Here is a 27722-nt window from a genome sequence, read left to right on the forward strand (position 1 = left end):
GGGTGTTTGTTTGAAGGCTTGCTGTCACATCTGCTACTGCCAGGCCTGATGTTTGTATTTCACTGGCCCAGGGCCCACTTGGGGATGAGCCCCCCCCCCCCTCCCCTCCATCCCCATGTAACCTCAAGCAAACACAGAATACTATGGGGATGGACGAGCTACTTACAGAACAGAAGACACAACACAGCTGTACATGGTGTTGGGGGGGACAGGCTGATTTGTACTCTGTCGTGCGGCGGTGCTGACGTGTAGAAATTATAGCATCTACTGTACATCTACAAGCTCACAAGGCGTCGCACTTAGGGTTGAGATCCGGAACCAACATTGAGGAACCGGAATTGGTTCCATCAAATTTGGAACCGTTTCCGTTTAGTCTTGTAAGTCAACTGTTTATATACCATACGGTTACGATTGCAGAATACTGGTTCTGGGAAAGGTTATTTTTATCCCCATTGACTAAAATACCAGGGATAAAGCTAGTGTTTGCTCGTGATTAAGTCAAAGCTAATATTGACACTAGCCTTTCACCTTTGACCCCTTAAAGTACGTTTTCAACACTTTTTGATAGAAAGCTGTCAACACATGATTCCATCAACTTGTAGACCAGTAGGATGATAGAGCTAGGAGATCACATGCTTGTTATGAGGGCTGTACTGCGTTTAAGCATCAGTGATGAATCGGGCCCTGAATGTGTTGGTTTCAAGTGTAAACACTCTTGATTCCCAGCACAATTATTCATATTCAGTGGTAATATTTACTACTATGCAGTTTATTTAAACTACAGTAGGCTACCATGCAAAATGTCCTTACTTGGATAGGAAAGGGAACCGTTTTATAGTTTTGTTTTATCTGCATGCACAGGCAGTTACTGTGGGGCCATTTTCGGAGGCCTCCACTGATGTTAGTTGTTGATTAAAGACTTTGAAATATATATCCGTAACAACACCAAATGAACAGTTACATTTCCTCGATGAATAATGTAGAATACATTGGTAAAAAAACATACATTAATCTATGAGTACATTTGAGTAGCATTCATAACTGATCTAATCTGTGGTTTATTTTCACTTGGATGTTGATACCAACAGCAATGTGGTCAATTCAAGTATGTTCATTCATTTGTATGTAATGTTCGTCATTAACCTCCAAAGTATAGAATTCAGGTTCTGAAATAAGTCACATTTACAGTACGAGCATCTTTCAATCACCTTCAATGTGCAGTGATTTTTTTCCCCCACAATTTTAATTAAGCACTATCCATTTCAAAAGCCACATTATTCTTGTACATTACTACACTTTGTGTGAGGATGTAGATGGATATTGAAAGATAAATGCATACATGTACAGTAGCACATATATTAGAATTGTTACCTACACCAATTCAACAATTTTCTAGCATTTTCATCTTGGAAAATAACATTAAAATTCAAGTATGTTCAAATATTTCAAGCACCTGTGTGAACCCTATTCCGAAACCCTCAAAAGCTGTTTTTTAAGTGTGTATACAGTATGTAGACCGTCTATATTATAGCCGTTGAAATTACTTCTATAATATAGACGTCTAGACGCTTAAAAAACAGCTAATCAACGTCTCTAGGCTAAGAATACTTTCACTTTTAGACCAGTTATAGCCCGGTTTTAGACAGAGGTCTAATAGCCGACTGTGGCTCACTGGGTGGTCTTAGGTGAAGCCCACCAGGCGTGGCGTGCTGGGGAAGCTCTTCCTCATGCTCATGCACTTCTCCTGGTCCAGGAAGAGCGAGTTGGCCTTGACGGACAGGTCGTGCTCCAGGGTGATCTTGGTCTTCACCAGGACCTGCAGGGCGTTCTCCGCCTCCATCAGCCGGTCCCGCAGTCTGTGGATGGTGTCCTCGATCTCACGCACTTCACCCACCAGTCTGAACGTGCATGGGGACAGAGAGGGCAGAGGTGGTCACTTATTATGAGGGCCTTGTTTTATCCAATTATTTCATCTGGAAGACACTTTCAGTGACACTAGAAAGATCAGGAATGTCTATTGGTTCAGGAGAAACTATGGAATCTTGTGTCGATAATTTGAAGCCATGTCTTAACCACATGAACCCTATGAGCCAGGCCCTGAGGCAACCCACAGTGCCTAGAGCCAATATTTGTACACACACACATACACATACACATACACATACACATACACACACACACGCACACGCACACCAACACCAGCTGCAACATCTCACCTAACCTGGCCTGGCATTGGCCGGACTGATGCATCCACTCACATACTGCCACGTGTGAGTGGATCCACGTTCTCTGTTTGGCTAGTGCCAGGCTAACCCTAACCCACAATTAGCACTTTCTCTAACTACCGCCAAGAGACAGTGGGGCAGTAGCATGCCACTTGGACACAGGCCGGGGTCTGATCAGCCTCGGTCGGGTCGCCTGGAGGAGGGTGTCTGTTGCAAGACCCCAAACACCCAGTGACTCCAGGAAACAACACCAATGATGTATCTCAGTTTGTGCATCAGTTGATGTTTTATTAACTACCATCCCTATTCTGGGGGTCCTTGAATGGGTTCCAGGAGGTCCCCAGCTAAATGATGAAAGTTATAGGAACCTTACATGTTTCTAACCCAGAGAGTGTACTAATGGAACAACAACAAAAAAAAGTGTATATCTTATGCAATAACAGCTGACACACCTGTGGTGTGGGTTGTCCCTGCAGAGCTCCACGTTGGGCCTGCGGGTCCGTTCCTCCAGCCTGGTCTGAGCCACCTTCAGTGGACACTCTTTGTCCCGCAGGGCCTTGTTCAGAGACTCTATCAGCATCTCTGTCTGGAAGATCTCCTGCAGGGTCTGGATGAGAGGAAGTAAGCAGTATGTCAGTCAGATGTCAGTCATTGACTGACATCTGACCCATACTGTTGTTGTTGTGAATCATCACTCATGATGCTGACTGCAGATCAGCTGTAGAATCAGATGATGTTCATATGTTTGGAAAGATGTATTTCTTTCGTAGCTTTGCCTTATGGTGAGGATTCTTTCCTCTTAGTTGTTAAGTTCCATATCAACCACAGACCTTATTTTCTACATGAATCAAAAACTATGGGGTCTTGGGGTTGGGGGACATAATAAACCTTAAATCTGCCGGTACTGCCACCTCACTTACGTTTTTGGCCTGAAAACACTGTAGGTAGACACTCACACACGCACACTGTAACACAATGGCCTCCTCTTTCCAAACACATTGGATGTAATGCAATTCCAGAGAATGAGCAGCGCTCCTTTAGAACTCCTTAGTGACTGAGGCTTATTAAAGATGGTGTGTCTCACATCACAACTGTCACTGCTGATAAGTCCATCCAGCAACAGCTGATGTAGACTCAGCCTGTGGCCATGGCCCATGCACAATATTTAACCCCTCATAACAATGGGATCCAGTGTACAAGAGATAGAGCAAAACAATAAAGGAGCTATTTTGGGTCCATTCTTTTTGCCAGGAGTGTCCCAACAGTTAACAATGTTTCTGGGTTAGTGTGCATGACTCGATCTGTATAACGCAATTAGGGTGGAGGGTGCCTAATAATAGCAGCGGTATGTTTGGGGTGGGTGGGCGTGCAGTGTTGTTGGGGCGGGGGTTGGGGGGGTATAAAGTAGCGAGGAACAATTCCAGAAACTCTCACATGATCTCCCATTAAACAGAAAATCTACTTAGCCATTGGCAGAGGTTCAGTGAAGGTTTCCACCTAAATGACCACCAAAAACAACAACAAGGTCCAACGATATGAATGAGGCCATGATGAGCTTCTGGCTAAAAAGCTCAAAAGGACAGTCAGTCACCTTGGCCAGGTGGGTCTGCAGGCTGTTCTTGGCGTCGGCGGTTTCCGATATGCGGTTGGTGAAGGACACGTTGACGTTGTTGAACTGGTTCCACATCTCGTTGGACGTGGCGTTCAGGAGGATCTCGATCTCGTTCCGAAGATTGTGGGAGGCCGCCCGCTCGCTCTGCGACAGCAGGATGTTGTCATCCGTGAACTTGGACCAGGAGTCTGGCAGAGACAGCCTGACAGAGAGAGAGAGAGAGAGAGAGATATACAAAGAGAGACAGAGATAGACAGAGAAGCAGACAGACAGAGAGATGATATAAATTCATACTGATCCCGCTGTATTAGAACATTTGCAAGGACTAGATTTATGTTAGATTTTCCGCTTTAACCAGCAGGGTCCAGAGTGTAAGATCAATTGATCAGAATCAGAATAAGTTTATTGGGTTTTTATTGGGTATCACAGGTTTACAGGTTTAGCCCATAAAGACCTGCATGAGGCCGATTCTACAAATGCCTTCTAAATCAGTAGTTCTCAAACGTTTTCTTAATTTATTTTGTATTTTGTAACAAAAATAGCAGATGTACAAGCTCGCAGTGCGACACAAAGTGACACGCTGTAAGCTTGTATAACTGCTATTCTTGAATTCAATAGTGTTGAATAGCCGACAATAAAATCTAAAATGACACAGATGCTTTCCCGGTTTTAAGTGTTTGTTTTTTTTGCAAGAGGGGGGGGGGGGGTTCAGACAAGCTCCATCTGATGCATAAGATGTTGAACAATAATGAGAAAATACTCCCATTTCCTTTACAATTCGGTCATTGTTTGTAGTCCTTCACTCCAACATTCATTTATATTAGTTGAGCGTGTGCAAACATGTGAATATAATAAGCCTTTGTGTGCTACTCTAGTTCCGTAATTTATCCAAAACTCAATGCAAACCAAAGTATTGCCAATCTTCAGTAGGAACCCATGATGGACATAACTCCTGAGTTGTCCTACAAGAAGACATCATCCTAAAGTTACATTGCTTTTCTGGCTATGTCAGAGGTGAAAATAGGCAAACACTCAGTGAGCACACAATGTGCTGCAATGCATTGTGAGCTTTTAGATCTGGTATTTTAGGCAAAGAAATGTAGAGCTGAAAAAAGATTGGGCCTAGTATAGACTCTTGAGGGCTCTGGTCGGGTTTAAGTGGTTTAGCGGCAAACTTACGAGGGGTCTAGTCTGTCGATGCCTCTGTAGTAGCTAATCCCGTCTGAAGAGTTCCTCAGATGATGACACCTGTTGTCGATCCTGTGAGCCGACACTTTGTCACTCAGGTCTCTCTCCAGCTCGTGCTGCGCCGCTCGGTTTGACCTGAGTTAACCCACACACAGCGGTCATAATCAATGTTGGTGCTAAAATACATTTGTAAAAATATTTACCATTCAACTCCACTGCACTCCACTAGACTTTGGAATGGGGGGGGGCATGAAAAGGTACCTGTTGTACCTGCTAATACAATAATACTGTAGATATAAATGTATACACTCACGCCAGCTGAGCAATAGCTCTGTCTAGATGACGTCTCATCCTCTCCTGGCAGGACTTGATGACTTCCACTTCCTACCTCCAGCACAAGGGGGAGGGGGGGGGGGGGGGGGGGGCAGGGCATGCAGTGTTATCTAAAGATGAGCTCACCATCACCTACTGTAACAGTACATTACACCAGTGGTTCTCAAAGTCCCCCAGGGGTCCTTGAGGGGTTTCTAGAGGGTCCCCCAGCTAAATAATAGGTAATAGGTTTGTAACTCCAAGAGTGTACAAATGGAACCGAATGGACCCATATTATGTGTCCATATGGTTCCATTTGTACACTCTCTGAGTTATGGGGGTCTGTGGGCCCTAATAATGCATATCAAACTGGGGGAAATAAACAAGTTTGAGAATCACTGCATTGCACCGATGCTTCGGCATTACCCTGATGAGGTCTTTCTCCACGCCATCGTGCACCAGATCGATGAACATCCGCCTCTCTCTGTGGTAGAGACACTCTTGGGCCACCTGTTGACAAAGAAATTGTGGCAAAAGAGGTTAAAGAGAGGTTAAAAAAACACTTGAAACCCAAATTTTTTAATGGCTTAGTCCACTCTTGATTTGATTTGCTGTGTTTTGAACATTCATAGACTGTTAAAAATTGGTCGCAGTGAACCGTGACGTTATACCCATTGGTTTGTGTTTTGAAGCCTTAATTGAGTTTGGCATTTTTTTACCGTCACCATCTTGGTATTTGACTATCACCATCATGGATATTAGCAGCCAGAAGTAATCATATTTGGACTAGAAGGTGGATGTACGCATTAATATGCCTCATATCCTCAATGCCGTGGTTGTGACTTGTCAATCACAACATCATGTTGTATTGAAGATTTAAAACTAGCAATGGAGAACATGAACCCATTAGAAAGTATTTGCTGAATAAATAAATCATGTGAGAAGTCGGGTAGCTTATTTTTTGCAAACAGTGGAGTCGCCCCCTGCTGGCCTATTAAGTGAGCATGCAGGTCTAAGTCACTTCTACACAGGCTTCATTTTTCAAAGCGGGAGCTTCCCGCTTGAGTTTGAACTGTTGCTCATGTTTGCCCTAGTTGGCTTGACTCTTCACTTCTATTCTCCAGTTTCAGTTCACTTTTGATATCCCTGAGAACACCTCCCGCCATCCTAGTCTAGAGTGTTGTCCATGTCAGTGGTGGAAAAAGTACTCAAATTTGTTACTTAAGTAAAAGTATCAATACTGCAATGTAGAAATACTGTTACAAGTAAAAGTCTGGTATTCAAAATCTACTTGAGTAAAAGTCCAAAAGTATTGGTATCAAAATGTACTTGAATAATGTATAGCAATCTTTTGAAAATGGCCTAAATGTATATAGGGCTGAAGTGGTTTTGTAATAATAATCAAAATCTACAAAGTAATTAACTACAGTTTTCAAATAATTGTAGTGGTGTAAAAGTATAATATTTGCCTCTGAGATGTAGTTGAGTAGAAGTAAAAGTACTGAAAACTGGAAATACTCCAGTAAAGCAAAGAAATACCACAACATTGTACAGTACTTGAGTAAATGTACTTAGTTACTTTACACCACTGCAAATACCTCCAGGCATTTGGCATTGCCAGGCCACATGACACACAGCTTCTGACAGTCTATACCTGCCCTGCCCTGTCCAGTTTGGCTTTCACCGTGATGCTCATCGTATCACATCATGTATACTTATATAATAATTATAATTGTACTTATAAGTACTTGAGTAAATGTACTTAGTTACTTTACACCACTGCATGTCACGAGATCTGCAAACAGATCCAGCTGACTCTACCTCTAATGCTGCAAAGCACTCTGGGAGAGAGAGAGAGAGCGAGTGACCAGTCAGTAGGCTTAGTGCTTTCCAGGGTCTCTGGAGGCCAGTGGGCCCTGACCTCTGACCTCGGTGACCTCTTGGGTCGTGAACACATGTTGTCTGGGTCTTTTCTTGGAGTTAATAGACCAATAAAATAGACAGATGTCTGAAAGAACTGCTGAAAAGGCGCCAACAGGCGCTGACCAGGCGCTGAGCCCTGTCACCATGTGGGTCTTGGGCGATACAGGCCGTCACATTGGCACTGTCACCATGTGTATATGACTGTAAATATATATGACTGTGATTACTCCTTTCCCACTCATTTAATACATACTTGATGTCTCTTACGTGCACAAGAGATAATTTTGTCATTTGACATTTTCACATTTCTTATGATTATCTTTTGAATTGAAATTTGTGTAAGTTATTACGTGAAACAATTTCATCTACTCTTTTATGTCCATAAACTTGACATTAAAGTTTAAAATTACAGCTGCACTATTTTACAATTCATATTTCACATGATCTTGGTCTTGGTCTTGCTGGACCATACTGGTATTGTTGCATGTTCTACCTCACACATACTTTACATTAGCAATCATTTTCCAATGTTTAGTTTAGATTTTGGAATAATGACCAAATTTCCTGATTGGGTCATTATTCCATTTCCAGACTCAAAAACTCTGGGCATTCCGTTTTTTAAAGCACGGAAAACAGCCTTTTCTGTGTCCGATCATGCATCTTCCTGAATCCTCAACAACATACTAAGTCACCAGCATGTCCCTGGTGACAGTCTGGACTACAATGCTGGTGCTCTCTGTGGAAGGCTGTCTGGTTACCTGAGTAGGGCATAACGTCACCTAATGAAGAGGATGGGTGAATGAAGGCCCCCTTCGTCTTTTAAGAGCTGCGAAGGACCGTTTAGTGTCGGCAATAGTGTTCAATAATGTACCATGTAGGTCAGCATCCACAGTACACCAGGTGATTTCAGCACACAGACCTTCAACTAGAGAGGGTGGACCTCATTTCACATAATGTCTTAGTGAAATCAATAGTCTGGCTGCATGGAAAGAAAACCTGAATACACTAAATTCTTTCCATTGATACTTTAACTTAAGTAAAAAACTTCTTCCACTACTGCAGTGGTTCTCAACCAGTGGTTGGGGGGGGGGAGGGGGGGACCAAGGGTCGAATCATTTTAACCACTTAGCTTTGGCTATTCAAAAATAGCAGATATACAAGCTCATAGCGTGGCACCGAGTGCTTGTGAGCTTGTAGATCTGCTATTTTTGAAAAATCTTGAAAATGTGTGTATATCTTTGATTAAATAGACTTTTTAAAGCGAACAGTTTTAACTCAATTCTTTGCTTCTGGGGGTCTCTGGCACTAAACATTTTCAGATGGGGGTCCACGGCCAAATGTATATCAATTTAGGGGTCCACTGCTTTAGCCCATTCTTTTTATTTATTTTTGTTGTGGTTCTGTGGTTCGCTGTCCATGGTGCTAAATGTCTTCATGACTTTTGGGGTTTGTGGCCTCGTGAATGTGATTGGTTAGACTTGATTGCACATTATTGCTTGGTCGGCGTGGCTCATGAACTGATTAAGTGACTGTTCCATCCTGCTCTGTGAATTATTAATCATCCGAATAATACCGACAGCAGAAATTAATTGTAAGGGTGTCACTAGATAGCATAATTATGTGTGCTGACACGTCTGTAGTCTATACGCCTTTTAATGTATCATTGTCATCCCCTGCCAGTGGTGGAAAAAGTGTATGTAGTAAATGTTTTACTTAAATAAAAGTATCAATACTGCAATGTAGAAGCACTCTGTTACAAGTAAAAGTCCGGAATAAGAAATTTACTTGAGTCAAAGTACAAAAGTATTGGTATCAAAATGTACTTAAAGTATCAAAAGTAAAAGTACTAAAATGTTTGAAAATAGCAGATCTACAACCTCACAATGCGTCGCGATGCGAGGTATAAAATAGGGCTAAAGTGGTTAATGTATGTTTTATTACGTAATAATTTATATCTGCAAAGTAACTAGTAACTAAAGTTTTCAAATAATTGTAGTGGAGTAAAAGTGCAATGTTTGCCTAGTGGAGTAGAAGTAAAAGTACCTCGGAATTGTACTTAAGTACATTACTTGAGGAAATGTACTTATAGTTACTTTACATCATTGTCCCCTGCTTAGATCACATTTGCTGAAAGACTCAACCCTCCCCCCTCCGGCCCACACCCCCAGTGCAAAGGTCTCTCTATACCTGCAAGGGTCCCTCGGTCTCGGCCAGGGCCCTCTCCAGCCTCCTTTTGACCTCAGAGAGGGCCGCTATCTCGGTCACCATGTTGTCGATCTCGTGGTGGAGCTCGGACCTCCAGAAGGTGATGTCGGTGAGGCGCTCTCCGATGTTCTTGCTGGTGTTCTCCTGGCTGCGTCGGGTCAGCTGCTCCTTGTCCTGCATGAGCCTGATGGTGTCCCTCCGCAGCCGCTCGGCGCTGTTCCGCGACGACTCCGACTCGCGGTAGTTGCTGTTGTTGGACTTGAACCAGTCGTCGGGCGTGTAGCGGGTGTTCAGCATGGTCCGGTTGGACGGGTAGAACATGGTCTTGGCGCGGGCCATCTCCATGTTCTCCCTCGGCGCGGCGGCGATGGAAGGGACGGCACTGCTGGCCCTGAAGTATCCGTTGTTGGTCCTCCATTGGCTGCCGCCGGCGTTCATGGCCAAGGGAGGCTGGGTGCTGCGGTAGCTAGACGCCATGGTAGAGATGGCGGGGAGGAAGTGGCTGGTTCTGGGACGGGCGTAGGTGGCCGTCATAGTGGACCCCATCAGCTCCATTTCAGACTCCACTCAGCGTGTACCTGCCGCTTTAAATATGATAAAACAAGATTATTTCACTCAGCAGTTGTGCTGTAATGTCTTACATTCCTGCTTTATTAGAGCAGAGGTTCTCAACTATAACATTTCCAAATTTAGTTAAAATGTCAACCCCCCCCCGACCATTTTTGCACTTGTGCTAAATGATAATTTTTGAGAAAAACTTCCGAACACCTAGAATAAAAGCTTAAGAGTAGGCAAACCAGTGATCATCAATAATAAAATAATATGCCCGCACACTGCCAAACTGCACGGTACAGGAGTAGATTCATTGAAGGAGAAGCAACGATCACTGATGACCTTCTTCATGCCTGAAGAAGGTCATCAGTGACCGAAACGTTGCACATTATCAAGGTCTATTGTTAGCAGATTTGGTTCGCAACAAAAACAGCAGTCTTTGTCGACCCAGTTTTGTTAATGTCATTAACACATTTGAAGTAAGAATTACTGTAGCACAAGGTTCATCAACACAGAAAATGTGTAATGCACAGATGTTGTGCTAAGGAAACTCAAGCACGAAACCTAGTAGACATTTTTCATACCAAATATGTAGCTTTAAGGAAGAGAAGAGATACAGACGTAGATGCTTTCAAGAATGCGGTAACAGCGTTCATAAAACAACTGAACTCTATTTGAGCAGAACACACAAAGGCCTAAAAGTTATCAGAATTATGAGTTACAGGCACGCATGTATCTCGTGAAAAATGTTAAGGTGAATTTCTTTATTCCTTTTATTACAGGTTCAGTGAGACATTAGCTGAGCTTTTTCTGATCTGTCTGTGGAATAAGATCATTAACTACCTTGCTGCATCTATCCTAGTTTATTCAATTCAATGTAGTAATGTTACCAATAATCATTCTCCAAACAGTGATTAAAAAGTGGTATTACTCACTAAAAACGTTTTCCACCTCTTCCAGCGTCCGAGCTGTAATCAGGCTGTCCTCTCGGCAGGCGCCCGCGTAGAAATGAACTTAAGAATGCACCAAAGATAAACTAACATGCATTATTGATAGAAGCAAGCCATCCATTCACTTAGGTGGAGCTGGCCAATGGCTGCTTACAGAGAGCCAATAGTTGCAACAGCTGGGGCTGTCCTCCTGACTTTACTGTTGACACAGAAACAGTGTTGCTAATGGTTACCGAACTTACCGTGAGAGCAGGAGCAAGAAAGTGCTATACTGATGAGATTAACAGATAAAAGTTGTTGTGCAGGTGTTAAGGCTTTGTATCGTAAATACACAGGATTTCCAACTTTGTCATTTAGATGGATTGAGTTGTTGCTATGGCTTTTACGGTTTGTGTGTACTTGTCTGTGAGACAGAGGAGGGGGGAGAGAGAGAGAGAGAGATGAATTTCTTAGATTTCCTGTTATTGATTGATTTTTAATCCAGTCTTGACAGGAGATATGGATTAATGACTGAATCATCGACACATTACCATACCTGCAATATGACGAAACAGTCTCTTACATAAGTCCACTTACAGCTTCGGACTGTTCTTCCTCAACTAACCCATCTCATTACAACCCACTGAACTCTTAAGCTGTCTGTCTGTTTGTCTGCCTGTCTGTCTGTGTCTCTGACTCTGTCTCTGGAACGTTACTTTTGCAATTCTTTTGCCAGGGGAGAGTTTTGGCTTTGTGGTGATGCGTTCAGCTTGAGAGAGCAATACAGGCAGTGTCTTGGTTCTGTGTTACAGATCCATGACACTGCCTGGGACAGAGCAATCAGGTGAACACACTCACTCCTCCTCCACATTGTTCTATCTTGGCAATCAACTTCACTGACCTGCACAGGTCAAAACTGAAAGGGCTGACCGTCCAACAGTGATGGAAGAAGTACTCAAATGTTTTACTTAAGTAAAAGTATCAATACCCCATTGTAGAGATAGTCTGTTACAAGTACAAGTTTGGTATTCAAAATATACTTGAGTAAAAATACAAAAGTACTGGCATCAAAATATACTTAAAGCACCAAAAGTAAAAGTGCTCAATATGCAGAAGGTCCCATTTCACAAGTTTTCAAATGTATAAAAATCCTTGAGTAAAAATACTTGAGTAAATGTACTCAGTTACTTTCCACCACTGAATCTGAGCGCGTTGTTTTGAGTTGAGCGGGTCTCATCAGATAGCCAGCCCTCACCCAGAGATAACTACCTGCACGTATGGGCTTACAGTCTCCTGCTCAATGATTCATGGCACAGGAAGGGACCACACAATTGTGCCACAGAATGATAATCTGTGTCGTGTTACCGTATACCTTCTGGAAATGAGGATCATTTTCAACTAATCTGTTCTGCAGGGGTTTGGGTCTGACAGGCGATAGCTCTACTTCCGCTCGCTGCTGCCTAACAGTAGCCACGGCTTAGTCTTTGTTTGTGTCACATAATTTTGTCCGGGAACAAAACAAATGCGCTAATTATCTGGCATGTATGTCAGGCTTTCTCCTAATCTGTTCATGTCAAGGACCCTCAGTTACAGACATACACTAGGACAACTTGTCAATCCCATGTTCACAATAGTGAATCTTAACCACTTAAGCCCTATTATATACGCTTCGTCGATTTTTTCCCGATGAATTGAGTACAAAGGACCCCAATGGAAACAAGCCATAGTGCTGTCTTGGGTTTAAAATCCTCTTAACAGACCATGTATTGAACTGTACTTCCCTGTGCTTGTCTTTGCAAACTGTTAATAAAGTATTCAATCAATCAATCAATTCATCATATGACAGTGTCGCATGGCAAAAATAGTCGTTCTACAAGCTCACAACGTGTCACATTGTGGTGCCTATTGAGCTTGTAGATCTGCTATTTTCTCTATTTCTTAAAAATGTTATCTGGGGTGAATGTTCTTCCTTGGCTTACTGGGAGTGTTTGTGTGCAAAGTTTTTACTATTTGAGTACTTTTTCCACCACTGCAAATAGGCTCCTGTACTTGGTTTATATTCTGTCTTGTCTGCAAACTGAGATGGTGAGCAGGCAGCTGGTTCCCAGGCCCTGCCTTTGAGTATTAAATCAAATGTTTCTTGACATTATATTACTTCATTTTGTTTGATATATGAGTTATGTAAAACTTGATCTTGTATTGTCAGTATTATTCTACCTGGCGCTCGCACAGAGCTGGCATGCAAGCCTCGCCTTGGCATCGCTCTGGTTGCAACAGGTGAGGAGAGATACAGTCAATCAGATATAGAAGTAAATCATTTCCTCCCTGGTCGTTCAGACTAGCATGCCAGTGATGTGTCACGGGGAGGGAAACGTATCCCACTATGCTATGCTATGCTGCCAGTACCTGAATGCAGTCTGCAGTCTCTTCTCTCTTGACCCCATTCCCACAAGATTGTTCAAGTCTTTCAACTGCCTTTCAAACTTACCTGGGGGGGCCACAACCCAGTCCTCTTTTAACCCATTAAGACCGGGAACGCATCTGTGTCATTTTTAGATTTATTTGGCTATTCAAAAATAGCAGATATACAAGCTCATAGCACAGCACCAAGTACCACCATGAGCTTGTAGATCTGCTATTTTTGAAAAATCGTGAAACGTGTGCAATCTGAAGTCCTTCCTTAGGGTCTTTGTATCTTGATGATATGATGTTGGATGTAACAACTGTCTTCAGCTTAAACCCTCTATTCTCAGTAAAACATGTACTGATGGGCAACTGTACTTGCAAAAATAGCCGATCTACAAGCTCACAACCCATCACAACACAACTATCTGTATTGTTGGCTAATGGTCCCCCCAGAATGTGGATGCTGGGGTTCAAAGTGGTTAGCAATTGACAATGATTTGCCATGTTAACCTTGCCCCCTTTCCCACACATGTTGCCACTGACAGAAGCCATATTGTACCCACTGGCACTGTGCCATTGTGTGTGACATCCAGTATGGAGGAAGTGGAGGAAATTAGCCTTCCACTTCCACAAGTTTGGACAGAGAGAGCTGAAATAATAACATGACACAAAGGCCTTCTTAACCTTTTGTGCACATTGTGTACGTAACGATATAAACCTTATTATTTTCTCTGTATAGGTTTTTCCCACACTATGGTCAAGATTTTGTTACCGATTTAAAGCTACACTATGTAACTTTCCTCTTCTACACCGGATTTGAACCTGGTTTCCTGCGCAAGTGCAGAGTTTTTCTATCTTTTTTCCCCTTTTTTATACCATTGAGCTAATAGAGCCTGCCTGCTTGCTCTGGGGATAAATGTAATCTTGACCATCAGGTCAAAATTCATGTCAGATCCTGTGTCTAGGTGAGACATGTCACATGACCTTTGACCCAATTGTATAAGTTATATTGTATTAACATACTCTACCATACAGATTGGACAAACTTTCATTTTATTCATTAAACAAGTTGCATTGTAGCTGTGCACAATATTCAGATTTATAAAAAATAAATAGCTACAATAAGCATTCTTGAATAGATGAAATAGATACAAATGGATCAAATGTTTTTATCTGATATGGACATAGCCAAATATACTAAAGTTAAGCCCTTCTTCTCTCAAATGGATATAGCCAAATATACACAAATTAAACCTATTTTCTTATACAGTATCTGTTAACGCACTGTTTTGTTTCTGAGCAGGTTATTTAATAGATACTATTATTTTGGAATGAACACCTGTATATATCCACTACATCAACCCAATGTATATTCTCCCACATAGTCGACATTCTGGTCTATTTATTAATCCAGATTAGAATATCGACAAGACTCATATAACGTTCAGGTCATACCACCCGGCATTAGCAGCCTATTCCCCACGGTGCCAGGCTCTAATGACCCCACTGTGCGCACAGCACCCATGTGTCATTTTGATTGGTGTAATTATGAAAATGCCATAACACCGTTTGATGCCATTCATCGCTGCTGGTTCAGAGATGGAATATAGGACAGTTTAGTTGGGATTTATTCCTAACTTACACAGAGGAAGGTTCTCGCAGTAAAGCTACTTTTACAAGTAGGCTACAATTTATTCAAAAAAGTAACTTAAAGGTGAAGGAAATCCTTGGCTGATTTAGCTTATTTTCCAGTTTAGGTTAATTTAAACAGATTCAATTAACCTAGATCACTTAGATTTAGGTGTGTCCAAACTCCAAAGCCATGGTTGCACCTAAATCTGTCTATGTGCAAGCAAAGACAAAAGTCAGCCGTATTGTCAGTGCACGGCCATTGACCATGAGCATGTTTCACTTTCCCAAAATGTAAGCTGTTAATTAGCGTTTTTATGTAAAATAATTTGGGCTATGGGAGCTATCGTCGGCATGCTTACAGCCGTCGCCATGGTTGCAGCCTGGCCCCCAAGGTCCTCCTTGGGGCCAAAAAGGTTTGGGACTATTGCTGTACAGCACAGCACATAACCCAAACTGCACATACTTTGGGTGCTCATATCCCCCGACGGGTATGGACTTGTTGAAATGATTTCCATTTGTGCACTCTTGGGGTTAAATCAACATTGATGATTTGACAGTGTACTGATGGCTATAGTCTAACATAATTGGACATGAGGGGGGGGTGGGGGCACTTCAAAGAGACCAGCTCCCACGCATGCTTGAGGCGGTGCTAGCATTGTCATAAACATGGAGGATTGGATTTAGAATGGAATGACATTTTGCCCCTCCCCCCCAACCGCAGTCCCTCGTGGTCCTCGGTATCGCTTAACATGGCTGGGGTTGAAAAAGGCCACCCCGCGTTCCTCTGCCGCCGTGACCTCAGTCACTATAAATAATACGTCCCCTAGAAAAAAAGCACAAAAAAAAGCCAGCCCCACGTATGAGATTCCTAGCCCTGCCGGATCGAGTTCTGAGTTCTTCTGACCCCTGGAAAAGTGGTCCCTCAAAGATCCCCCCCCCCCATAGGCCTCAATGGAGAACGTGAGTGAAATGCTATAGGGGGGCCTATATAAATATATTTACTCCTGCCGTGTGGGCCGCTGCATAGTCGGGATGTCAGAGGGAGCAAGCTGGACGTCCCACCACTTAAGAGTGCTCTCACATTAAACTGATGTGTGGAATAAATTCTTTACATTTTAGGGACATCAGTTTGAAAGCTGTTAAAACAGGTCATCATTTGCGTGTGTATATACATGATACGATGAGCATCACGGTGAAAGACAACCAGGGCAGGTATCATAGACTGTCAGAAGCTGTGTCATGTGGCCTGGCCATGCCAAAGTCCTGGAGGTATTTGCAGTGGTGTAAAGTAATTAACTGCATTTACTTGAGTACATGTAGTTACATACTTACTTACTTACTTACTTAGTTACTTTACATTATTCTGCATAATGAGTACTTTCTACTTTTGGTACTTTAAGTACGATTTTGCCAATACTTTTGTACTTTTACTCAAGAAAATGTTGAATACCAAACTTGTAACAGGGTATTATTGAGTAATAAATGTGAGTACTGTTTCCATCACTGAGCAATGAGCATCACAGTGAAAGCCAACCTGGACAGAACAGGGCAAGGCAGGTATCATAGACGGTCAGAGGCTGTGTCATGTGGCCTGGCCGTGCCAAAGGGCCTGGAGGTATTTTGACACCTTACTGGATTTTGTCTCATGGAGGGGCTGGGAGTATAGAGCAGAGGAGAGGAGAGAGACTCGATACACGCTGGCACTTAGACAGGACAGCGACAGAACCAACGACGCACTGAACCTAAAACCGGTGCTCTCCGGTGACAGCGCAGAGAGGCTTGGATTTCAGGGTTTGGTGTGTGTGTGTTATAGTAACCTATGGTGATTGGAACGCTGTCCCAATGGGGAAGGAAAAAGGCGTTGGCTATTGGCACACACACACACACACACACACACACACACACACACACACACACACACACACACACACACACACACACACACACACACACACACACACACACACACACACACAGGTCTAAAGCCTTGACATCCTTGACCCCAGAAGAACAGAAGGGATAAGGATGTCCGATTTGCTTTCTAAGCATCACATCCACAGTGCTTCTCCATCCCCGGTGTCTTCCACAGCTGTGTGTCGAGTCTGTCGACACAGCAAGCTTCCTGAATACCCAACGCTTCAGTTCATTATACGTTCCTTGTGTGGATGGCGCAGGGCTAAAGCTCCTGTTCGCCATTGCGGAGATTGTGGCTTTGGCCGGGCAGGCATCCATAGGAGCACAATTGCCTGTGTTGGAGGTGTTGAGGGCACTGCCCCTTTGACTATCTTAAATACCAATCCTATTTTCAATTGCTCAACCCTGTCTTCTAGCCTGACCAATGAAGTTGCGAGGAAAAGGGGGAAAAATAACCGGCAATTATATTTAAAAATCCTCATCTATCGCCTCCGAGATGTAGTGGAGTAGAAGTAAAAGTACAGAAAATTGGAAATGCTCAAGTAAAGTAAAAACATTTTTTTTTTTTTATTTTTTTACTTAAGTACAGTACTTAAGTACATGTACTTAGTTACTTTACACCACTGATTTCTGTACAAACGCTGTTTGTCGCTGTAAAGCCTGATTTATAGTCAGTGTTGTGTGCTGAAAACAGTAAAATACCACACTGTACAGTGCAAATAGCACAGTAAAATCAGAAGCATCAATCTAAATCTGAAAGTTTACAAATGGAACGTCAAGGAATTTCACCGCCTGTATCGTCTTCCAATCCCTTCAGTGAAATGGATGATTTCTCTTCTCTCTGTCGATCCCTCCCTCTATATATAACACTGTAATGAATCGCTCTGCTCTCATGAATTGTGGATGGCTCTGCCTTTGAGGAGGGCGGCCACACCTGAAGACACAGGAACACAGGCGAGGCAGCCGGCCATAAAATGTGATGATGGTATCGCAGATCCCCCGCCAGGCCCATGGCTCATCCCAGACAAAAGAATCACAGGCCTATATACCCTGGTCACAAATCATGAGAGAGGTAGAGAGGGAGAGAGAGCAGTCTGGGAGCTTACACTTGTAGCCGTGGTATGTACGTATGTACGTCACCTGTATCTTGTATCTGTATGTTTACTGAGCTAGTACTCCAAGCAGTCACTGCATGCCGAGCTCTTTCGTGTCATAGTACAATAGTGGTGAATAGGTATTTGGAAACACAAAACTCGAAGCCATATCATTTGACTGGTTGCCTGACGTGCTCTTTGCACAAAGAGTTTGGAGAACAAAATATGAGATTTTCTGCAGTGAAACGGACATTTGCATTTTTATATCCCAACGTTTTCTTTTCTTTTGCTGAAAAATCACTTAACACATTGAATGCCAAAAACGGTCCGGACCGTTTTTGAGGGTCCAAACGAGAAGTGCCGAAAACGGTCCGGACCGTTTTTGACCCAATTCTATTTTTATACATGTGGGCCACGTGGGGCGCTAAAACGAAACTTTGACATCACCCAAGCAGTTTCTGAGAAGAAGAGGCTGGATGTGGCTCCATGTCAAAAATCCTTCCGGTCGGCGTTTTCAATGTTATCTCCTTGATTAAAAGCTTAATATCTCCATTTCTTTTTAATGTGGTGGAAACGAGCCGTTTTCGATCGGCGATCACGCTGCAATGGAGGGTCGCGTTGGAAATATTATTGTTCCAGGCGTTAGTCGGGACCCTCCGCCGTCTCGCACGCACGCTTTGTTTACATGCACTTCCGCGTCTGGGCTTCTCACAGCACGAAATGTATAACGCAAGTGGATGGAAGAAATGCTGGCACTCAACGTATAATATTTTAATAAACCTCTGGCACCCAATGTGTTAATATTCAAGATATAACAAACTGCTTTTCATCCTCATCCCTACAGTATGTGTTCATTGGGAGTTGTGATCAATACATGGGGTTAAAGACCATCAATGCTGTCTTTCTCTGTATCGAAAGCAACACAGATTATCGTACAGTGACGTAGTTGCACCGGCATAGCAAACGACAGCCATACTCCTTGACTCCCTTGAAAACCAAGCCTTCACAATGAATTCTGGGTATTGTAGTTGTACCATGTTTAGCATGGGACAAAAACAAAATGCATTTCCTCAGTCCGTATTGCAATCAAGCCATTTTTGCATCGATCAACACAGTTAATGTCACAAATTGATTACACATCCACAGATATAACAGTGGGGTATCCAGTTATTTACTGTGCCAGTGTTCATGATACTGAGGTCTACCATAACTTTATATGCTATACAGTAGAAGCTATCCATCCATAGCATTGAGATTCCAGTCACTACTAGGAGACTGGTATTTGGTGGTCTCCAACGATCTTTGGCATTGCATGGGGTTGCATCTGTTTTACGGCTCAGTTTCCTCCTCTTGAGAAACCTGAGGAATGTTTTACATTCTGAAAGGTTTTACGTTTTGTTTGCCTTCCTGCGGTCTGCTTGGCTTTGTAAAAGACAGATGACCGATATACAATATTCGTGCAGTTATCTTGATCTATACACAAATCTCCCATGAGTAAAGCTTGTAAAGCTTAAACCCAAGCACAGAAAAAGTTTATGTGTAGTTCTGCTGTTTTAGTTGCCTGGTGTGATTGCCTGCCTGCGAGTTTGATGTCTGTTGGTCTGGATGGAGAAAACCTCCGGGACACAGAGTGGTGTAACCTACTGTGTATGCAGGCTCTATTATATTACACAAAGGAACAGAATAGGCACTCTGCATCAGATACTCAGACAGAGGGACCCGGATGACAGACAGACAGGCAGCAGATGATGACTTCTATAGCTCTGTTTATGCTACAGTACCTGGCAAAAACATAATTCTACACTGATGGGCGTCAATGTTCACAAGCCAGAACTCAAACCTGATTCGGTACATGAGGTGAATGTTCACCTCATGTGTGCATAAAAAGCATTGCGGGTAAACATGCTGACTTAACCACTTATGCTCTAGTCTAAGTTTTACTACGACGAAGAATAGCAGAAATAGCCAATCTACAAGTTCACAGTGCATAACAATATGACGTGAGCTTGTAGAGTGGCTATTTTTGTAATGTTTGAAATTATTATCATCATTTTTTAAAATTATTATAAAATTATTGACGCGGATAATGACCTGAGATTGGGATGGCATGTTTTATGTAGTTAACCTCCAATGTATGCATATTTTTTGCTGTATTTTGCAGTCTATACAGGCAGTATACATTCCTCTCTCTTCATGACAGCTGTGGTAAATACCTCACTACACTATTAATATGACAGTAATGCTGGTGTGTGTGTGTGTGTGTGTGTGTGTGTGTGTGTGTGTGTGTGTGTGTGTGTGTGTGTGTGTGTGTGTGTGTGTGTGTGTGTGTGTGTGTGTGTGTGTGTGTGTGTGTGTGTGTGTGTGTGTGTGTGGGGTCGGTCAGGCTGGTAATATCAGATAATTAACTCCAGGTCGTAGCACCTGCCTGCTGCAGATGAAAGTGATTATAATGTAATGACGTCACATCAGAATGTCTCCTGCTCTTGGAAGGAAGGATATCCGGCTGATTGTGATTGGAACACACTGTTGAAAATGTGGTATTTTAAGTTGAAAGGGTTGTCCATTAAAATATTCTGCGAATGGAAGAATTCCCTGGCATCAGCTTTTCTCTCTCTCTCTCTCACTCCTCTTGATCTGTCTTCCTTTCCTTCTGGTTTGTTTTCTGTAATTGTTGCAATTCATGCAGCTTTAATAGAATTCAGTACGTCTTTCGCTCATTTTACTGACGTCGATATGGATCTATTGGAAAGAAAAAGGTTGCCCACCCCTGAGTCAGTAGGTTTACTGGAATGCTCCTGCCTCAGTGCTTTCACTGAGCCTGTTCTCACATTCAAGTGAGATTCATTCAAGTGTCTCCAAGAAGCTTCGCTTGAGGGTCTCAATGCCTCCTGACTCCGGCACACCTTATATTAATGAACTCCAGCTTTCTGCGCCCCTGACCACTGAAGCCTGAACCTCCATTCAACATGTCAGGCACGGAGTGTTTACACCTCAGGTTGGAGAGGGGATTATAGGATCGGGTTGGGTAAAACAGAGGGATGAATGAGGTCAAAGAAAGCAACCACCGATTTCTCCTTTTTATTGGCTGAACTTTTCGACCGTGTCAAAGGTTAATGGACCGAACGCTCGCTGAGCAACATAACAAAACAAACAGGTGGGCAGAGAGACAGCAGACAACAGCGGCTGATTCTGCCCACGATCGAGGCGGCGGCCCGGCGACTCGAAAGGTGGGCAACACTTTGTCTGCCATAGGACAGGACGGGCAGGATGGTGGTGGGGTGGTTGAACTCTCTCTACTGTGATCGAGGCTTCCCGGTTAGCAGACTCCCGGAGTGGGATGCGGGGCCATGAATGCAGGGCTTTGTCCAGCACACCATCATCAAATTCCACTGGAGCCACTATGTGGAGAGAGCTGCAGAGAGAGAGAGAGAGAGAGAGAGAGAGGGCAGGGCAGGACAGGACAGGAGAGGGCTGGAGAGGAGACACTCAACAGGCACTCGGCCACAATGTGACAATGTCAGGCGAGGAAAAGGGGGGGTGGGGGAGTATACGGGCCGGGGTCTCATGCGCTGCTGCCTTTCTAAATTCATATGGCACGCAGAGCACTTCGCTGGCCGCCCCATCTGGGGTTCCTCTGCTGTTTATTGTTTAGTATCGTACGTGCGCTGAGCTGTGGCACAAATGTGACATGATTTTTTTGTTCTTATCAAAAACAGCACAGGCCTGAAAACGAACCCGAAGCCCTCTCTTTCTTCAGTCCTGAGAGAGAGCCCAGCGAGTTTAATCACTTTCAATCTGGTTCCCCTGGTGTGGTTTTGGGCATGTTATTATAGGTAAAAATGTGCAAAGAAATTCAAATAATTTCGATTATAAAAAATAGTGAAATGAACAGATCTACAAGTTTACAATAGCTATTTTCACTAATTGACAAAGTATGTAGGGCTTACTGTAAGTGGTTAATCCAGTGCGATACTGATTTCAAACAAGGACAGTGCCTTCGCTGGTCAGCCTGAGGAAGTGTACCTCTCTCTCTCTCTCTCTCTCTCTCTCTCTCTCTCTCTCTCTCTCTCTCTCTCTCTCTCTCTCTCTCTCCCCCCCTCTCTCTCTCTCACTCACACACACTCTCTGCAGTAATGAACTGCTTCATGTTTTAATCTCTGACTGGTCCGTGGCCAGCAGTGGAAGGTATGAGTCATGGCCATCATCAGTAGCAGCAGGGCCTGCTTCACAGGCCAGGGGAACGGGCTCGGCCTGCCCTGCAGTGGATCTGTCCTGCACAGCGCTGTGGAATCCAAGCCTCTCAAATTCACCGCTTCTAATTTGTTTTCCATTAGCACTTTCATCAGTGCACAGTATGCATTTTCCCTCACCCCACTGTCTATATTTAACTTTGTTTACTTTTAACCATGACCGACCCTTCGCGAAACCTAGTTTTTTGAGGATTCGTCGTGTGTTGTTACAGTACGATTGATGGGGCTCACGATGCAGTCCTCCAGTCAAACATGTAGAGTAAATTACTCTTTGAAGTTGCTCAGCTGGAGCATGTGACTTGAGCTATTTTTGGCCCAAACTTTTTTTTTTCTTCCTTTTTTGTTTCCTTCTTTTCCTTCAAGAGAACAGCCCGACTTCTACAGTAAGTGCTGACTCAGGAGTTGAATTATTCACCCCCGGCCCCGGGGGCGTGGAGGATCGCGCTGGCGGACGGACCTCCACCCCAAATTAGGGGAAAGAAAAGCAGGCATGTATGGGAGGAAGTGAGCGCAGGGTTCCGTTAGAAAAACCTCAGGATGGTTCCACGGTGACTCACGGTCACGGCGGTCACGGCCCAAAGACCCCTGGCCCCTGCATTCCTCATGGTTTTGTCACTCGAGGGGCGAGGATGTCGGGCGGGACGGGGACGGGGGCATGTTCGCAACATGCGGCCCGGCGGCCGATGTGTGAACCATACACCGACAAGGCAAATAAAGAAAGGAAGGAAGAGGGGAAGTCTGCTGGCTCTATCTCTTTCTCCCTCTGTCTCCTCTCTCTGTGTCTCTCTCTCTCTCTCTGTCTCTCTCTCTCTCTCTCCTGTGTTCCTTTTTACACGAACGCTCTCACCTCCCTCCTCCTCCTCCTCCTACCGACCTCCATCATTCTCTTTAATGGCTCGTTAAGTGTTCCATTTGCTCAGCTCCTGCCGTATCCCACTTTACAGCCAACCTCAGCCTGTGTCCATCCACACAATGAGGTGTCTGTCGGTGTTAATGAGGCACAGTGCACAGCTGGCCTGCGGGCCTTGGCCGTTATGGACTCGGGTTTTGGAACCAATCGAGGCCCGGGACCTTACATCTGATTTATACTTAGTTGCGTGCAGGTGTCGCGCACCCGAAATAGCAGATCTAGAGGATTACAACACGTCACAGTTCGACACGTTGTGAGCTTGTCGATGGGCTATTTTCGGCATGCCACCGGTGTACAAAACTGCGTATGAATCAAGCCTAATTGCCCCGTTCAGACTGAGTAGCTTGGCGCAAAAGATTAGTTTCAAATGTCATTGTAATGTCTTTGAATATGAGCATTTGAAGTTTTACTTTAGCGTCATGAAGCTGGACAGCATTTTTGTGTCGCTTCAAACCTCCTAAACCCTGAACTTTGAAGCTATAGAGCAAGAAGCTAGTGCGCTATAGCGTCAGCCAATGAGAGCACATGCAGTGTAAGTCCAGTGGTGTAAAGTAACTAAGTATATTTACTCAAGTACTGTACTTCTTGAATTGTGAGGTATTTTTACTTTACTGGAGTATTTCCAATTTTCAATACTGCCGAACGCTCAGCCCAAAATATGATTTAAGATGCTGTCCCTATGAATGTAACACACATTGTAAAAGCACTTTGGACAAAAGGCGCTGCAGACCATTTGCGTGCTGATGTCTTTATTTGAAGGCCTGTCATGTTGATATACAGTACCACAGGGTTTTGGAAAATCTCATATTTTCGCTATTTCCTATGTTCCCTGTTTTCTTTTTAACCTCTGCTCATAATTGTGTGCAATAACACTGTGAGGGAAGTCTCCATGTTCACTTATGCAAACCACCCATGAAGTGAGAATGTGCAACAGGTGCCATGTGAATGCTCACTGCAGGTTTCACTTGTCGTGTCAGCATCAGTGTTGCCAGATTTTAAGAAATAAGCAACCAGGTCTATGAAAACAAGCCCCAAAGAAGCAACTAGACCACATGAGCACTTTAAACCTATACATTGGCTATTTGAAACCATTTTCAAAAGAATCTTGGAAAAAATTTGACTAATGTGGAATGTTTTAACAACACAAATCTGGTACACAGGCCCCTGGCACAAAATATGTTCAGTCCGCAGACAAATACATACAATTTGGGGGGTCCTTGACATAATCTTTGTTCTACTGTTTAAACAACATTGGAAAGCAAGCCCAAATAAGCAACTACACTTTGGAAACAAGCCCAAAAATCTGCAACCCGCACCAATATTTACGAGCAACTTTACAACTTTAAAAACAAGCCCAACGTCGTTTATAATAAGCTGACATGGCAACGCTGCATGTGAATGCTCGCTGCAGGTTTCACTTGTCATGTTAGCATAGCAAAATCTATCATTCTGTTTTTTTTCTGTGGTTTGTTGCCATTAGACTCAGTGTTTCTGCCGACTCATAGTGATCACTACTGCCAGACTGCAGTACATGGACACATGTTAATTCAGTTTAAACCAATCTTTATTTTTATTCCACATTTCATATGTTAAAGTGCAGTACTATATGTGCCACATAATACATTGAAGTGCATGCAAAAACAGAACAAGGGACCGCGGTTTCACCAAATTAAAGTTCGTTAAAACGGATTAACAAAAGTCAAAGTCACAGAAATGATGAAACAAAGAAAACTGGGGGAAAAAACTGTTGAATATAAGATGTAACTCTCTGGGGTGCAAAAGTAAGCCGAGGATATGTTTGTGACTGTGACATGCTCTAGCTAGCATTAGTGTGAATTAATTACATTTACACACAGAGAGTGTACAAGCCATGGAAAATGTCAATCACTTGAACCTCAGAACCACTGCAAATCAAAATGTCATCCTCTATCAGCAGTGTCTACTCGCAGGGTTCTGGTGTTGCGACTGCACATGCATATATGACACACATACGTTGACAAGTACAGCATATACACAGCTGCGGCCGTGGCATGTACAACTCTCGCCCCCTGCCAAAGGTGAGAGTGCACCATGCCTGGTATCAGAGTGCGTCAGCATGTTCTCAAGTTAGGCCCTCAGACAGACACACCCTGTTGCAACCTGACCCCTTCTGCCGTTTAGCATCCACTAATTACACTTTGAAAATGATCAAAAGTTGATTTGTCAGCGTTTTGATCTGTACGCTATTCCTCGCAGTACGCATGCAACTGGCGTGACATTCAGACCCATAATGGCCGTTGTTTCGTAGAAGCTACGGCGTATAGGGTGGCCAAAGCTGAGTGGGTAGAGGGGCCATCTGGGAATCTGAAGGTCAATGGTTCGACCCTTGGCTCGCCCAGTGTACGTGTCAAAGTGTCCTTGAGCAAGACATTTAGGGCCCTATCTTGGGCGCCGCCGTACCCCTTATCCCTAAACTTCTTTGCCATTTTTTACTATTTTGATAAACATTTTCAAATAGTTCAAATAGCCGATCTACAAGCTCACAACGTGTCGATGTAGGCTAGTTGAACTATCTAAAAATGTTTTAAAAAATAGTAAAAAATGGCTAATAAGTTTAGGCATAAGGGGTAGGGCGGCGCCTAAGTTAGGGCCCTTAACGTCTAACAGCTCCCATGTGTGCTCATCTCTCCATCAATAAGCCATCTGAGCAAGCCTTAGCTGGGTAAAACTGTAAAAGCAACTTCACGCTCCCCTGGAGACCAGAAAATACTCCCTTTCCTTTCACTTTATGTCTCACAGATTGCCCAGAATTAGTGAATCGGCTCTGTTGTCCGTCGAAGTCGGACGTTTCCAGCGGCGAGAGGACGCGGGAAACATGATTAACCCCGAGAGAAGTTGTTGATCTTGTGTAGAACATGGAGAGAATTCCTTCTCTCTCGCTCATATACAGACCTCTCAACATTCTTCTCTCATAATTCACTTTGTGGCCAAACAAAAGACCAAGGGCGAGTCAGATATAATACTATGAGGCGGAGAAAGGAATTCAAATAGGCTTATTTTTTCTTTTTTTTTGGTTCGGAGGCATTTAGTGACCCCCGCTCCCCCTGCTTTCTCCTTCTGACATGCCGATGGTGTCTGGCTGACAGAGGCCCTCACAGGCTTCCAGATTGTTCTCCCTCTCCCAAATTTGGTCTGCAGCAGTAGAATAGGGCTATTCTTCCATGCAGGCCGGCCTTCTTCAGCGCAGTTGAGAGAAAGCCATGAAGCTTCCCAGGCAGAATCTCCTCTTAGAAGACCATTGTATAGGAACTCTCTATTTTGTCAGGGGACAATTTAATTGCTTCCCCTCCTTTTTTTTTGGGGGGGGGGGGGGGGGGCTCTACCGGGCACCGTAGGAGAATTGACTGGAATCAGCCGTGGGCCATTGGTATGCCATCAACTCACCTCAGGCGCCAAGATGTGGAGGGAGGAGGTGGAGGCAAATATGGACACATGACCAGGGTTCATTTTGACAGTAAATGGTTTGGGAGAGTATATAGAGAGCTCTCCCACAACCTCTCATTCTCTCTCTCTCCTCCCTGAAAGCAGGATCTCTGCTACCTGGCCTGTGGGGCCTAACCCTTTTGTTTTCAGTTCCTTTACACACCTTATACAACACTCGCACAGCACATTCCACACATCCATACACTGCATTACATTACTGATTACTGACTTACTCACCCATTTTGTCATGCACTAGGGTAACACATGGCAAAAAGAGGGAGTCCACACAAGGTCAACGTTTAAATTATATTTATTATTCAGAATTAATTAAAGAATAATAAATATAAATTAAACGTTGACCTTGTGTGGACTCCCTCTTTTTGCCATGTGTTACCCTAGTGCATGACAGCGTCGCAGCGTGACGCGTTGTGAGCTTGTAGATCTGCTATTTTCAGAGCGCACCCGAGCGCAACCAAACATAAAATGACTCGTCTTTTAGTTCTACTGGATCTCTTCTCCACTAGTCCCTCACTAACATTTTAGTCCATTTTTTATTTGTTGACGAAATTGTCAATATATTTTAGTCCTAATTTTACTCATTGTAGCTTTTTTCGTCAGTGGAAAGAGGTACATTTTTCGTCATAGTTTTAGTCGCCGAAATCAACACTGCACATGACCCGAATTTTTCGTTGACACATATAGACAGATGATGCCTAACAATGTCTCAGTAGAGTTCTGAAAGGCAATTTCAGCTATTCCTGTCCTCAATCAAATCCCCACATCCTGACTATCACCACGTTGGCTTCAAATGCGCCCCGTTCTATAATGATGAATGCGACGGGTGCATGCACTATACTGGAGCGTAGTGTCAGGTGCATCATGCACCACGTGAGCTATCTGTGCCATGAACCCCGTCCCGCCCTGGTGGACCCGTGTGGCATCTAAAGTACAGTATAGAACTTCATTTCGTGTGAGTGTGTACAGTATGTGTGTGTGTGTACAGTATGTGTGTGTGTGTGCGCTCGTGGACATGACGGGCCGTGGCAGCTGGGAATGTATACTGAACTCACGAGGAGCTAGCTGCTGCCAAGGTCGTCCTTAATGGCAG

General features: G+C 43.7%; 1 protein-coding gene across 1 annotated transcript; it reads right to left on the reverse strand.

Annotated features, from left to right (window-relative positions):
- Positions 1-1681: 1681 nt before the first annotated feature.
- tekt3 (tektin 3) lies at positions 1682-11082 on the reverse strand (the record flags this gene model as incomplete). Its single annotated transcript, XM_080455120.1, has 8 exons — positions 10953-11082; positions 9448-10049; positions 5764-5847; positions 5339-5409; positions 5017-5160; positions 3817-4039; positions 2678-2832; positions 1682-1898 (listed from the first exon to the last, which is right to left on the reverse strand). The coding sequence occupies exons 2-8, from the start codon at positions 10018-10020 to the stop codon at positions 1682-1684; spliced, it is 1467 nt and encodes a 488-aa protein (XP_080311246.1). The 5' UTR covers positions 10021-10049; positions 10953-11082.
- Between the last annotated feature and the right edge of the window lie 16640 nt (positions 11083-27722).

The sequence above is a fragment of the Gymnoscopelus braueri genome (genome assembly GCF_963280865.1).
Source record: "Gymnoscopelus braueri genome assembly, chromosome: 17".
Classification (NCBI taxonomy): domain Eukaryota; kingdom Metazoa; phylum Chordata; class Actinopteri; order Myctophiformes; family Myctophidae; genus Gymnoscopelus; species Gymnoscopelus braueri.